The following is a 14,529-nucleotide window of genomic DNA, read 5'->3' as shown; positions in this document are numbered from 1 at the left end:
GATATGAAGCAGGAATATGCACATGATGAAAAAAAAGATCACAGCATAGAAAGCTTTAAAGACAGAGATAGAAAGAAACAAAGATGTTTCCCCAGTAACCACTATTATGTGCAAAACAATCAAAGGTGTAAGTTCCTATTCCAATTCAAGATGCATTGGCCAAATCTGAGCACTTCAATCACGGATCACCCTGTAGCAAAATGAAGACTGACAAAGGATGATGTAATAGGAGTCGTGTCTTGTCAGATAATTTACTTTCATCATGCATTTTGTAATTTGTTATTGACTAATTACATGTAATTGGGAAACAAGTTGTAATAGCAAGTGACCTTTTCACCTGTAAAGTCATTGCATGTAATCAAATTGCAGCTCAAGTAAATTAGCACTTGCAATTTGATTAAGTTAAAGTTAGCTATGAAATAGGTCAAGAATGTTGGGTTTCTCCCACCTTTCTCTCTCATCCCCTCATCTATAAATAAAGGAGGGTGCTCATTGTAATTTTCATCTTTTGACAATGCAAGAAAACTCTGTCAGTTTGTATATGCACTCTAAGACATTTTGCTTGGATGTAGATTAAATTGCTTTCATCAAAAGAGGCAACTTGCTTTCAAATTTGTGTTGATCCAAGGTGTTATGTGAAGACATGTTTTAAGTATTAATTGTGAGTTTTCTGCTTTGTTCAAGAGGGATTAAAAATCAATCTTGCAGACTTTGAGATGCATATTGTGTTCATAATCAGAGTTCAATTTGAGTTTTTAGAGACTCTGTGTTGCAGAAGGGCAAATTGCTATAATTAATAGTGACTTCAAATATACTTAAAACTGAGAATCTTTGCACTTCAGTGATTGAGTACTTTCATGGAAATTAGTGAATATTCAGTAAGAGACTTTGTGCCTTACTATTTGTTCAGATTATTGAATTGTCATTCAGGACAAGTGCAAGAAACTTTGGGTTTTTGTAACCATTCCTCTAATATAAAGTAGATTGGTGTCTTTGGTGTTGTTCTTACATCAACCCTTGAATCACCAACATTATCATAGATATAGGCACTTTTTGTTAAGTTTAGAAGTAATTGTTTGTGAAACATTCCTGAAAAAAGAGAAATTGTCTAATATGATTGTCATTTTTGTAATTTCAATTAAGTTCTTGTTGAAGCGACCTATGGTAAGAAGGGAGCCTCTCCTATTGCTGGGAGGAGACAGAAATCTCATGAGACATTGCCTAAAATCATAGTTTTGCGAGTTGTGGTCTCTGACTTAAACCAAAACTTTTAGCCCACATCGAGATCAACCTAGAAGAGACATACAACAGTTGTTGGGAAAGGTCACCACAACCAACTATGTTGAATCAAATGGGGCCATAGATACCTATTACTCCTTTCCCCCATGTACAACGAGAAAGAAATCAAGTTTGCAACATTTCACCTAGAAAGTGTGGATCATTTGTGATGGTACCATCGCATGCTAACCCAAGGACATGGCTCAGTCACTACCCTAGAGGAGTTTACCCAAAGATTTTAATAGAAAGGATCTTGGGGTTCACTTCAAGATGCTAGCAAAGTTGAGGCAAGAAGGCACAGTCGAGCACTATGTAGCAGAATTTCAAAGACTATTAATGATGATTCCAAGGTCATAGGATTCAGCTAATCCCAAGCATGAGATTCAAATTTTGCCAAATATTAATTTTTCCTGAAATATTCGATGAAAATTGCCAATGTTCGCCCACAAAAATCGGGATGTTTTTTGATTTCTGTAAACATTTAGAAACTACTATTCTTGACATTTGGCAACATTTTAAAAAGTTTTTGAACCATTTTTTCAGCCCTTAAACGCACAGAATGCTCAAAACAAAGGTTTCAACAGAGGTTTGAACGGAGATTTCTACAGTCCTAAAGCAATGGAGTGTGCACAGGCGAAATTTCCATCTCCTACAGAGGAGTATGCATGGGGGAATTTCCAACTCCTGCAGACTATCATATGCAATTTTCCTTAGTCATCTCCCACGTTTGCAAATTCATTCTAGCGGAAGTCTTTTGTCAAATGTCTTTGTTAAATTTATTTCATTGTAATGTAATAATATAATGTAAAAGTCTTTGCTAAATTTATTTAATAATGTAATGCAATAATTTATTTATTAGGTTTATTCATAGTTACACTTCCCTGGGGGATAGGGAGACGGGGGGGTTGTATATAATATATACTATACATTTGGTACTTAAAATGCTAGTGATGAAAATATGTACAACAATATAAGACATAAAGATGTAAAATACCAATTTACTATAATTTGAATATTTGAGTCTTGAGCATTGAATATGAAAGTGGCACATTGAACATTGAACAATAAATATTAAAATTTTAAATACTCGAATGGCAAATGAAAGAAATATAACTACTATAATAAAAGTCATAGATATCAAAAGTATGAGTATCTTATCATAGAGATGATTACATTGAGCAACATGAATTCAATATGCCCAATAGAATATTAAAACATGTTTAGTTTTTTAAAACAAACTGTGTTATCTGTATTTGTGTAAAATTGTAAATAGGAGCATTTTAATAGTAAAAGAAAAAAAAATTATGGAAGCATTTGCAGTGCAGGCTTTGTGTAATTAGTAACATGAATACAGGAGAAAGAAAATGACAACTAATGCATTCTCTCAAGAAAACTGGAAAAAATGATATCTCTGAACCTAAAAAAGTTTAGTATAACATTGCTTCAAAAATATTAGAATAACAAAGGTTTCAAAAACAGCTCTTACTAGACCCTCATCCAAAGCAATTTCAAAATCAGATATAAATGTAGTTAAGCATGCACAACAAAACATAAAGAATTTACCAGGTGATTTTGGATCCAGTTCAGATGAGGCAGGGGAGCCCAGAAGTCGTTCCACATCGACCACAAGCATGTTTGGCTATAGAAGTGTGTTCAAAGAATTCCATATTAACTTTGGTAACTCAGTTTACAAAATTGAAATATTTTGTTAATCATAGCATCTTCTCAATACTAGGCCTAATTACTATGATTATAGGCCTTGTCCTTGCAACTTTGAACTACTATGAATAATGGGAAATGTTTAGATAAACACATTAACAGGTCAATACTAACCTCAACCAATGATTCCTCAAATGCAGCTGCCAAAAGCTTATCCTGCCAGAACACCCCAAATAAATGAATATGTGATAGGTAGCACCCCAGAAGTTACAAAGATTTTCTGGCATCACTGAGTTAGAAGGCTGCAATCTTACCAGCCAACCAGCTATCCCTGGTAGTTCAGTGACATCTAAACCATGACTAAAAATAGGCTTCACTGTCATCTGGAAATATGGGACTTCTTCAAAGGAAATCCGCAAGCGCTTCAAGAATGGCCATTCCCCAAGAACTTTCATGCCTACACGAACCTGTGTACCATTTCAAATATTTCAGACACTGGGAATAGAGGACGTTCTCATAATGGAACATATGTAAAATTATCTTCTGTAAACGATAGTCATCTGAATGTACTAGGGCTCGAAAAATGATACTTGAATAAAGAATTTATGTTTGTCTTTGGAAACAAAGAAGCTAATCCGCATTATAAACAACATTGCCAGAATCGACAGGAGATGGAAGGATGACAAGAACCAATTATGGGTCATCATAAGCAATCAAAATGTATTTAACAAAATGTGAAGGAGTTCTTATAGAGAAATGGCTAAGAAAGGAAAAAAGAAAGATATCATATTAATGTCTTAAGGGTGACCAAAGTAGGACAATGAGAAATCAGAACTAAAACCAGTAGAAGTGGAATGAGAGGGGGAAGCTCTAGGAGGCCATATGCTAAAACTTACTAAAAGATAGTCATAAAGGATGCCTTGCTGGTATGCCCCTAAACTGGAAAATAAGTAAACAACCAAGGGAGACCATATTGAAATTATCGTAGTGTTGCACTGGAGAAAGGTCTGTTGTATGTTAAGCATCTCGGAAAACAATCTTCATAACAGTTAAAAACATGTATTTAGTATTAAAAAAAAGTAATAATCCATATTACAGCACATAACATAACAGTGGCTTGATGAAGATTTTGAAATGTGCCATTATCTCTGTGTTGAACTGAAGCAACAATAATTGCAACTGCGGGACTTAAAAGGTTTGAAACTTATCATTGCTGAAAAGGTAATTGATCTTAAGATTTTTAACATTTTGCTAATAGAGGCAATTATTTGTGTATCATTATCTAAATTTTCTAAAGAAACAATGCTTAAGGGTATCAGTAAAAATTCATGCTTTTCCTATGTTCCAAGAGCAGGTTCCCTGAAAATTGATTTCCAAAACACATTTTACACAGTACTTGAATTGATAAGAAAATGTGGGATGAAATCAGTCATGCTTCTTTCATTATAGTTGAAGTCTTTAGTACTTGAATTGAAGATATTCTGAGTGAAGGTTTCTTTCAGTACAGTTTAAGGCTTTAGTACTTGAACTGGAGATATATTAAGGGAAAGGATTTTGATGCAATTTGGGATGAATATTCAAAGAGCAGCTCTCACTCTAGAACTAAAACCTAAAGGAGAAGTGGAACTCCATGTTTACTCCAATATTAGAATAAATTAAACCTTACATCAAATAAGAAAATAAAATTGTGACTCTTACTCTCAGTTTTCATGTAGCATATAGCTGAAAATAAAAATCATTGACTCTGTCATCTAGAAAATATATGTACTTTCCAGGTGCACATTGATCAATGGAAAGAAACCACACTTAAGTCATCTAAATTTTTGCAAAGATATTATATTTATATAAAACAGCGGATTGCAGAATACATAAAGCTATTCGTTTTATATCAAACTCACTGTTCTGATCTGCCACAAGAATCTTAATAAAACACCAAAGTTATTAAGTTTTTCCCATTAGTCCATTCAGCAAAAAATCATGTTCTATTCTAAATTATCGCATCCATATCTTTTTCAAGAAATGATTATTCAACTGTTAACAACCCATACAACCAACTTGTAGAGAGGACTGCCTCTTTCCTTCCTCAATTCACTTTTTGTGAGTAGTCCATATAGACATCTCGTCTTCTCCTCAAGCCCATATGATTTCTTCAGAGACTTAAGCTTCAGTTTATAAGTCTGTCAGTGTTAAACAGACTCCTTCCATCAGCTTGATGTTGTTAACTATCTGCTCATTAAGTTTTGTTCAATTCTTACAACTAACCATCCCAAGTGTTGCAATCAATTAATATGTCTACTACTTCATGGACTATCGTCAGACTGACAATCTCATCTCCCAATGAATAATAAAGGTCTGATGAATATGTTCTTTTCAGCTGGCATCTCTTCCTTACATCACATCTTTCTTGTATCAGGTTCAACAAATTTGACATCCTAATTCTGCCTGATGCTTCAGATGGTTGAATTGTTTGACAGTTAGATGGGATCCTTTTTCAAATGTGAGTTAGATGGGATCCTTTTTCAAATGTGCGTTGAAACTTGAAATACCAGTATGCAATTACCAAATACTGATATTGATTTGAACCTCTAATAATTGTAACAAGATCCTCCAACCTGGAGCTGAGTTCCACAAGGAGACCATTGTGATTAATTTGAGTGCACAGGTCTTTGTCACCACCAGTTATACTATCGAGAAAAGGCATCATTCCTAGAAAACTTTCTTTGCCATGGGTCTGTAATCTCTTTGATGTAATCCTCTAAAGCCTGACCATGATCTGCCTTACTGCTAGATAAGTGCTGATATCATGTGCTTTAGAAATGAAAGGCAAATGAGTTGCAATTATTTGCCCACTCACATTTGGGAGAAATCCCAAATCTACCAATCACCACATTATTCTGTCTTTTCATTTGTTATTGAGGTCCACATTTCAGCCTATTCATTTTTTATTTTAGAGGGCAACCAAATACATTAGATATTTACAAAAAAAAAACAATATACAAACATGGCCTAGTTATTCATGCAAAACTCAATCTAAAATTCTGCAACATTCTTGTTCCCCTAAATGCAGATTGTGTAGTACATGCAAAGTAACAAGACTCGGACCCAGCTCTGTCTCGGCAAGGGGAGCCCTTAACTCATGACCCAGCTTGGACTCGGTCAAGACTCGGCAGTGACCCGGCGAGCTAGGGTATATTAATAGAAATACCTTATAGAAATATAAGGTATTTTATTACTTGGCAGGTCAGGGTCATGGGTCATTTTGACCCAGCTGGGGTAACTCAACTCACCAACCTGGGTGACTTGCGTGACTCGCAGCAAGTCTCGTTACTATGACTACATGTGATTGAAGTTGAACAGTGCATCAAAACTCACAGTTTCCATAAGCTTCACTCCATTAGAAATCACGTGAATTGGAACTCAAGTTTCACTTTGTTAGGAATCATACAAATTTGAAACTATGCTTCCGTGCAGCATGAATCACATAGATTGGAATTTATGCTTCATTTGGAGGGCATTCTTTACAAATTCTGAATTTATGTCCTTTCAAAGAAACATTTGTTGATGTCCCTGTTTTGAAATAGGATATAATAATAAATAATAATTAAATTTTATTGAATAAAGTTACAAACAATAAATGAAAAAGAAATCCCTGATCACAAAGTTCACAAGACAAAATATCTGTTAAATTCATATGCACACAACAACAGATCGAAGTTTTTAAAAAAACAATATATTCAGGTATTACTGGTTTTGAGTGTAAATCAGGCATGTAAGTGTGAATTTCCAATAACTAGGCAAAGTTCAAAGCGGTTTGAAGGCAGATTCTGCCCTAAAAGGAGGTGATTTAATCAAGTCTGCAAAATCAAGGGCAAATTTGAAGGCAGACCTGTTGATGCACGAGGGAAAAATTTTAAACTAAAGACAAATATCAAAGAACAGCCCTATGGAGAAGTATAAGAGCAGGGTAGTCATAAAATTGCCATTGGATTTCAGACAGAAGGGGCAACGATATCTGCAAAGAAGTTGTGCCTATGCCACTGTTGTCACCAGTATCAGCAGGGGAACAAATTTATTTACATCTTGATCAATAAAAGCTTCCAATTGTGCAGGAAACAGAATAATTACATTGCGATCAGTAAAATCCTTCAACTGTGCAGCAGAACAAATATTTTCCCATCCCGATAAACAAGACTCTCATTGCGGAAACAATTTATTTACATTCTCATTAATAAAGGTCTAACAAAAACTCTTTAAGGGCACCTGCACACAATCACGAATGTTAAAATTTCAATTTATTCGCTGCATCATTGCCACTTTGCATTTACCCCTTTTCCAACTTCTGATTCAGAAACCGTATTCTTTCATCATTAATGGAATCTGGTAATGCCAAGGGCAGCTAAATTTCTGTTCAGTATCCTAAATAAATTGACAGCAAAAATGGGAATTACTAAATATGCTAATCCTAATTTGTGCACTCATACTAAAAATGTCATAGACAGTGAATGGATGATGGTTGTAAATAAGCAATGGAAGTATATATCTAATCTGGCAGAAAAAAAGATTGGTGTGAACCACCTGATGGAGCCCCAACTTTTGGGTCTCCATTTGTGTGAAGGTGCTGCAAATCAATGCTAAATATATGAATATGTTATTGTATACCCCTGCATTGCTCACAATGAATGGATATTGTATATTATTGCTAGAGAAGTATTTTTCAATCACCCAAAACTATGTCCTTAGCAGCAAGCACACCATATAAATATCCTTGCAGATATACATGTGATGGAATATTGGCATTGATGGATTAAATAAGCTTAAATATCATCATGCATTATAGAGTACAATGGAGTGCTAACAACCATTCATGACAACAAATGAAACAATGGAAGTTGTATTCTGATCATGCAAGCATATAGGAATGTCATAATAAAGGTCATATGGGTATTTGGGAGATAAAGCAAGTTACTATGAATCACTACCTGCAGTATCATTCTCTGAATTTGGCATTGGAATCAATATCAGATAGACAAGGCAATGTGAAGATATGCATGAAACCCTAAAATATATGGCAATAAGCAGTATTCACAAACCTGCAAAATTGGAGACATGTTCCGAAGGAAAGACATACAAGTTAGGAGTGAGATACATATAGCAGCAGCAATTCACATAAATATGATATGTGCAAGAGAGTCTCACAAATTTGATGAATGTTTACATGATAAAAGATTCAATGAGGAAGGGACTTCTTCAAACCAATGATGTTGGCTTATACAATGGGATTCAAGATGAGATTTCATTAATCCCGCCAAGGAGGATGTACGTAGTGGAAAGCCTTGATTGCACATCCCAGTCAAAGCAGCGAATGTGTTAGCATATGAAAAATAATTTAAATAAGCCAGGTATGCAAAGTTAATATATGAAGAAAGTGTTTGAAAGACTGCCAGATGATGGAAGACAATCATACCTGGGACATATCAGATACATATGTCATTAAGCAAGAATAGCTTGCAAAAGGCACGATGGTAGCAGTTGATAAGGTACCAGAAAAATTATTCAATTGTTAATTTAAATATGCCCGATTGGAATATGATGTGAGTGTTTGGTTATTCTAAATCTCCAAACATTTGAGGAAGTGGTAGTCGGATGGGTCATTTTTTGAACCAGGACTGAAAATAAATGATGCCCCCATCGAAGGTTTTACATCTCCGGAATTTGCCGTGGGAATGCACAGAGAAAGAGCTTGTGGAACTCTATAAATCCTTTGGCAAAATTGTCAACACTAAATGCAACGTGGTAACCAACCATAATCAGGACTCCGTTAAATTTACAGATTTGAATCAAGTCATTGGTTTCATATCATGCTTCATCATCAGCACTGGCTTGGCCTTTGGTTTCTACTGGGAAATCCACAATACTCTTTCAATAGACTCAAGTGCTACACAAAAACATAAACAAGGAAAGGCAAAAGAAGTACTCTGCATAATTCATCCCGTGAAGATTGATAGTCACAATATGTATGGAGAGTAGATTTGCTCCAGAGAATTGCATTACGTAGAACCTCACTGTGGAAAAATGCGGAAGAGTAAAATGCGAAAGATAATCTTGGTCATCGAATGGAAGATTTCCCATATTTTTTATCGCTTATTCAATTAAATCATTAAGTTTGAAAGACTATTATATGTTCCAGGCAGTTTGGGATAATATTGTGTGCATTAAGGATAAGCCATTCATAGTTTCATTATAGCAATAAGCAGTTACGATTTTAACAAGAGATGCAAAGCATCATAGTTTCTGCCATATGTGTCATGATTATAGTATTGTAGAGTGTGGCAATAAAGTGTTTGAGATCGAGGAATAAACTTTTTAATTTGAAAGAATGCAAAATGTATTAGAACAACATTCTTTATATCCTTTGATGTTTTAGAGGTTGAACTACCTTTAAACCGTATTAAAATTAATTGTAATTGTACATAGAACTTAAGAATTAAAGACAGTGGAGAAACATAGACAATTACATTTTGCATTAATATTTGGAGTTGAATGCGAGTAGATAAGTTATAGCTCTTACCAAGTGCAAAATTACTTCTTTGTGTCATTAGAATTTTAACATCAACGCCTTTACAAAAAAAGTTACAAGCAGCTCTAAAATTGGTTAAGAGGACTAGATAATAAATAATATTGTATGGTGCGCTCAACATAATACAAGGTTTACTTTTCATATTGTAATGAATTTGGTGTTAGGAATGCTTTTGTAGAATAACTAAACAACAAAAATATTGTTTTTTTATTATTATAAAACAAGAAAAATGGATCATACTTTCGGTCTACTTTGAAATTTATCACAATCAATTGTGGTTTCTTAAAATAAGCTACTATACTCTATACATATACAGAAAGAAGAAATTTAGAGCATTATAAATGTCTAATGACATGATTTAATTTTAAAAATGAGTAAATCTAAATTCCATCATAGAAAACTCAAAAGTGTATAAGAATTTTAAAACAAAATGGAGTTCTTTAACTTCAAGAGTTTTGAGACTGGAAAGTGTCTTCATAAGCACTCAAGAAATGTTGTTCAATTTCACTAAAAAAATCATGCATACATTACAAGGCAACACATTTTCTGCATCATTGGTTTTTCCATGAGAAGTCTTGAGATAATAAATAAAATTTCTACAATATTAGTTTGAATGCAATTATAAAGTTGCCATAAATGTGTTGTAATGTGTTGTGAACAAATAGATCATTGAGATCTTGTGCAAGGTTAAACAATACCAACCAAAACCCTAACAAAAGCATAAGTATGTTATAACTAAATTCTACATATAGAAAAGACATCCACAATTTAAATTGCTTATTCTTTGTGTCTTCGAGTCTGCAATACAATAAATTTTATTATATTTTTAGCATGTTTGCAATGTAAGAAATTAGAAACCAATTGTTTATCCTAAACGAACGAATTATATGATTAAAAAACTAGAGAAGTTGAGAATTACGATACAAAAACAATTTTTTTACAAATATTTAACATCAAATAATTCTTTATTTTAAAAGAAACTACAATTAATTGTCATCTTTATACACTATTTTTATTTATTGAAGAAAATATTTAATCAACAACTTGACACTCAAAAATGATATAAGATATTTAATATTTTAAATACATAAACAATAAACATAATTATACATACAATAACTACCATTTTAAAATTCTTTGTAATATTATTTAGTTTCTAGTTTTTAAAATTCTTTGTTACATTATTTAGTTTTTATTACTTTTAATTCTTTTAAAAGATAATTTTTTAAGGACAAAATAATCAAAATTTAATGAGTTAGTACATTCTATTATTATTAATTTGACTAATGGTAAAGTAAAGTGTGGTGTAATATATCTTTTATAATAATTATATTAATTGCACAATTAATACAAAAAGTTAGAATTTTAAATTTTCATTGATTTTTAGTTTTAAAAATTAAATTTCTCCATTACTATTTAGTAGGACCCAATAAGATTTCAATTAAATACTATTCTTGTTTTTCAAAAAACAAAATAAAAATGTCCAAACTTTATAAAGAATTTAAATTGTGAAATAATGTAGTGTCACATCATCTTTTATGATATTTTCAATCATATTAATTGCACAATTAATGCTAAAAGTTAGAGTTTTAAATTTTTCTTGATTTTTTGGTTCGAAAAATTAATTTTCTCCCTTACTATTATCAATGAAAGCCAATAAGATTTCAGTTAAATGACTTTTTTCCATTTCAAAAAATAATAAAAATGTTCAAACTTTATAAAACATTTACAACTTAAAAAAATAATAGAATCTTATTGGTTAAACTAATATATTTTATAGTTTTTAATTGCATCTAATGAATGCAATAGTATTCCTGCCTATGGCAATGGCAGGAACTAATAAGATTAGGCTATTTGAAGAGGTGTGTTTATTCATTTATACACCCTTTTGTTTATATATAAATACGGAGTACCAAAATGAAGAGGACATATTCAACACATTAGGTTAAGTATTTATAAGAAGAAGAATATTTGTATGGAGGAAAAATGAGCTCAAAATATGACTTTGTATTCAAATTTAATATTTTAATGATAAATTAAAAGTCTTTTGTTGATATTTAAGGCATGGAGATTTAAATCGTAGTTGAATTGTCCTTTATAATCATCTTTAAATTTTGTAAACAATTTAAATGTCCGATAAGTGGACACGGTTATTTAGCATCTTAAATGTGATTATCATAGATATAGTGAAATATCGAATTGTTTATGTATCTGTGTCCAGTTTTTCTCCCTACCATAGGAGTTAAAGTTCATCTGGATTAATTTAAGATTGAATATATATTTGATCTGTCGCATCTTGATTATTAAATTGTTGACAGTATAAGTGCATAGAATTCTATAAAGTTGTATGTGAAAATCTTCATTGTAGTTGGCTTTGTTGCCCGAATAAGCACGGGCACTGGTCTTTGAATCATTGAAGTATAATTATCGAGTTTATATTTGAACTCAAAAAATCTATATCTTCCTTCTTACAAGCATCAAATAACAAAACATTCATTCAGTTCAAACATTCAGCATTCAACTTTATTTTGATCGAGTTCAAGGACTTTGCCAACCAAAGAACTCACTAAAGCTTAAATTAGCCATAGAAAAGCTTTGGATTAGGTGATCCAGTTTGAGGTGAAGGTCTAACCGCCTAGGTGTAGCGGAGCCTAAAGTGCAAGGGAATCGAGGTGATTCTCGTTTGTTGGCCAGAATTGATTGTGGAATCCTATTGGAGAATTGGCAAGCTCTTGGATTTCCAATCTGTGGTTTTGGGAACCAACACCACCGAGCCCGTCAAAACAAAGGGCAAAACAGGAAGCATAGTCCTCCACTTGCAGATATGAGGAATAAAGGTCACCCATCATTTTTGTGCAACCTCGGGCCATTCTTTAAAGTTGCAGATCACCAGGGCATTATCCACCAACATGAGAGGCCAAGGAGATCGAGTGGAATGTGGGTTGTCCCACTATCAAATTCGACGCCATCCATTGCCACAAGAAAAAATTGTGTTAAGCTAGGGGCCAAAGAGGCCTCTCAAAAACTTCAACACCAAGAGAAACCCTTGGAGAATTCATAGATCAAAAGCAAAATTATTGCGTAAAGCAATACTATTGAAGAAAACCAACCCATAGTTTTGAGAAGGAATTCTCCTCGGATTCGACAAAAAGAGGAGAATTATTTCTTCTCTAACCTCCAAAAAAGGGGATCAACGGCAATGTGGAATGGCCTCTCTAACAAAGAAGGAATGGAGTCATGGTGGAGGAAAGCCTTGTGCGATCAGGTAAGTATAACCCACATGGCAAATAGATTCATAATGTCGGAATCTAAATCTGAAAGTACAAAAAAGTTATTGCTATTAGATATTAAATTGATTTTTGAAGGTTATCCTTTTTTGTTCTTCACTTGGTACCCTAATTTGATGCTTCAATTTTGTTTCCAACTCTAAGCTCTCAATGGTTTCCCTACGTCATATTCCACCAAAATTGACAAAATGGGAAGCCCTAGACATAATAGGTAACTTTATGGGTTCCTTCTTAAGGTTTGAAAAGCCTAGCTATGATATTGGGGAAGTTGTGATATTAGTAGATATAAATTCCTTATGTAAAAGTAAAACTATGAAAATCTCTACACAATTGACCAACTATCATATCCAACCTAGGAAATACTTAGGCCCAATATAGGAAAGTAGTGTAGTTCTATCTAATATTTTTGTAACACCAGAAAAGATTCTGGACGCTTTGGGTCTACTCCCCCAAAAGAATAAGATAAAGTCTAAACCTAGTCTTCAAATTGGATTAAGAAAGGAAGGAGGCGATTTTGATGTTATTCTTGGCTTACCAAATAATCATCCTTCCAACCATATTGAGAAGAGGGGAGTAGGATTCTTATAATTAGCAATTGTCAAAAGGTAACAAATAAAGATTCCTTAGGATCCTATAGAATAGATCTTTATCAAGATGCACCCATAGTCCAAAATAAGGACCCTGCCCAAACCCACAGTAGACTTGGGCAAACCCAAATGGACCCATGGTGAACCTAGGAGGACATGCGGCGAACCCAGGAGGACCCACAGCAAACTAGGGAGGACCCACAAGTTTCTCTTTTTTTTGTATATATATATATATATATATTCTCACGAACCCACCCACAAACCCAAATGCGAAAAAAAATTGCCCGAACCCACAAACCCAAACTCAAACCCAAATCCATCCCCGAACTCGAATCGGTAAATTAGAAAAAACCCAAAACCAAGATCAATAACTTAGTAATTATCAAATTGGCATGAAGTAATATATTTTGTATGATAGTTTGATTTCAGATTGGGTACAACAATTGGTTTTTCCTAGAGAACATGGTGTATACATGCACTATATAAGTAATTCAATATTTATGGGTTTAAGAGTAAATTGGTGCTTTATTATTTGGGCAACAAAAAAAACATGGCATTCACATGGCTGAAAGGGTAAATACAACATAACTCAACATCAAAAATTAGGAAACACAACATAAAACACAAAACTGCTCTTTTTCAATGAGCACACAAAGAAATGAATGAGTTAAACAAAACCGTTTGTAAGCCTGGAAGTATTACGAGCTCTTCTTCTAAGCTAATAAACCAATAATGATAGCACATAGCCTATGATAAGATAAGATAATAATATTAATGTCCACTAAAAACCAATAAGGTTTATGGGATTGAGGATACAAATAAAAGATTCGGCCAAAGCAGAAGCACCAAACGGTGACTGAGAAGCAACAAAAGCAATAAACAAAACAAGAGAGAAGACAAGGTAAGGACTAAGGGTCCTTCCTTATCACAAAGAAATCAATAATAGAGGGGTAAACCCGTGAACGATCCAAAGTCTTAGAAATGTCGTGTAGAACTGCTGTAGGACTGTCGCTACTTGGAGACACTGGTGCAGTGTCTAACCGATCTGGAATGAGAAGTAGTGGAAGGCCTTTTCAAACCCCGTGAAGGAGACAAGGGAGAGAAAAAGGCAATAATGAGCTGGTATGAAGTACTCCCCTGA

At 33.6% G+C, this 14,529-nt stretch overlaps 1 protein-coding gene across 2 annotated transcripts in view; it reads right to left on the bottom strand.

The window, feature by feature from the left end:
• The window catches only part of LOC149578635 (C2 domain-containing protein At1g53590-like), a 108,811-nt gene that overhangs the window by 23,639 nt on the left and 70,643 nt on the right, over nucleotides 1-14,529 (bottom strand). For both annotated transcript variants that reach the window (XM_089830519.1, XM_089830525.1), the window contains exons 6-8: nucleotides 3,252-3,404; nucleotides 3,112-3,153; nucleotides 2,842-2,917 (exon numbers count right to left, since the gene is read on the bottom strand). In XM_089830519.1, coding sequence (XP_089686645.1) covers nucleotides 2,842-2,917; nucleotides 3,112-3,153; nucleotides 3,252-3,404 — 271 coding nt within the window. The remainder of the gene's footprint in view (nucleotides 1-2,841; nucleotides 2,918-3,111; nucleotides 3,154-3,251; nucleotides 3,405-14,529) is intronic.

This window comes from Cupressus sempervirens, chromosome 1 (assembly GCF_028749045.1).
Source record: "Cupressus sempervirens isolate cs-2001-9-10 chromosome 1, ASM2874904v1, whole genome shotgun sequence".
Lineage (NCBI taxonomy): Eukaryota > Viridiplantae > Streptophyta > Pinopsida > Cupressales > Cupressaceae > Cupressus > Cupressus sempervirens.
This window is presented reverse-complemented; position numbering and strand designations above follow the sequence as displayed.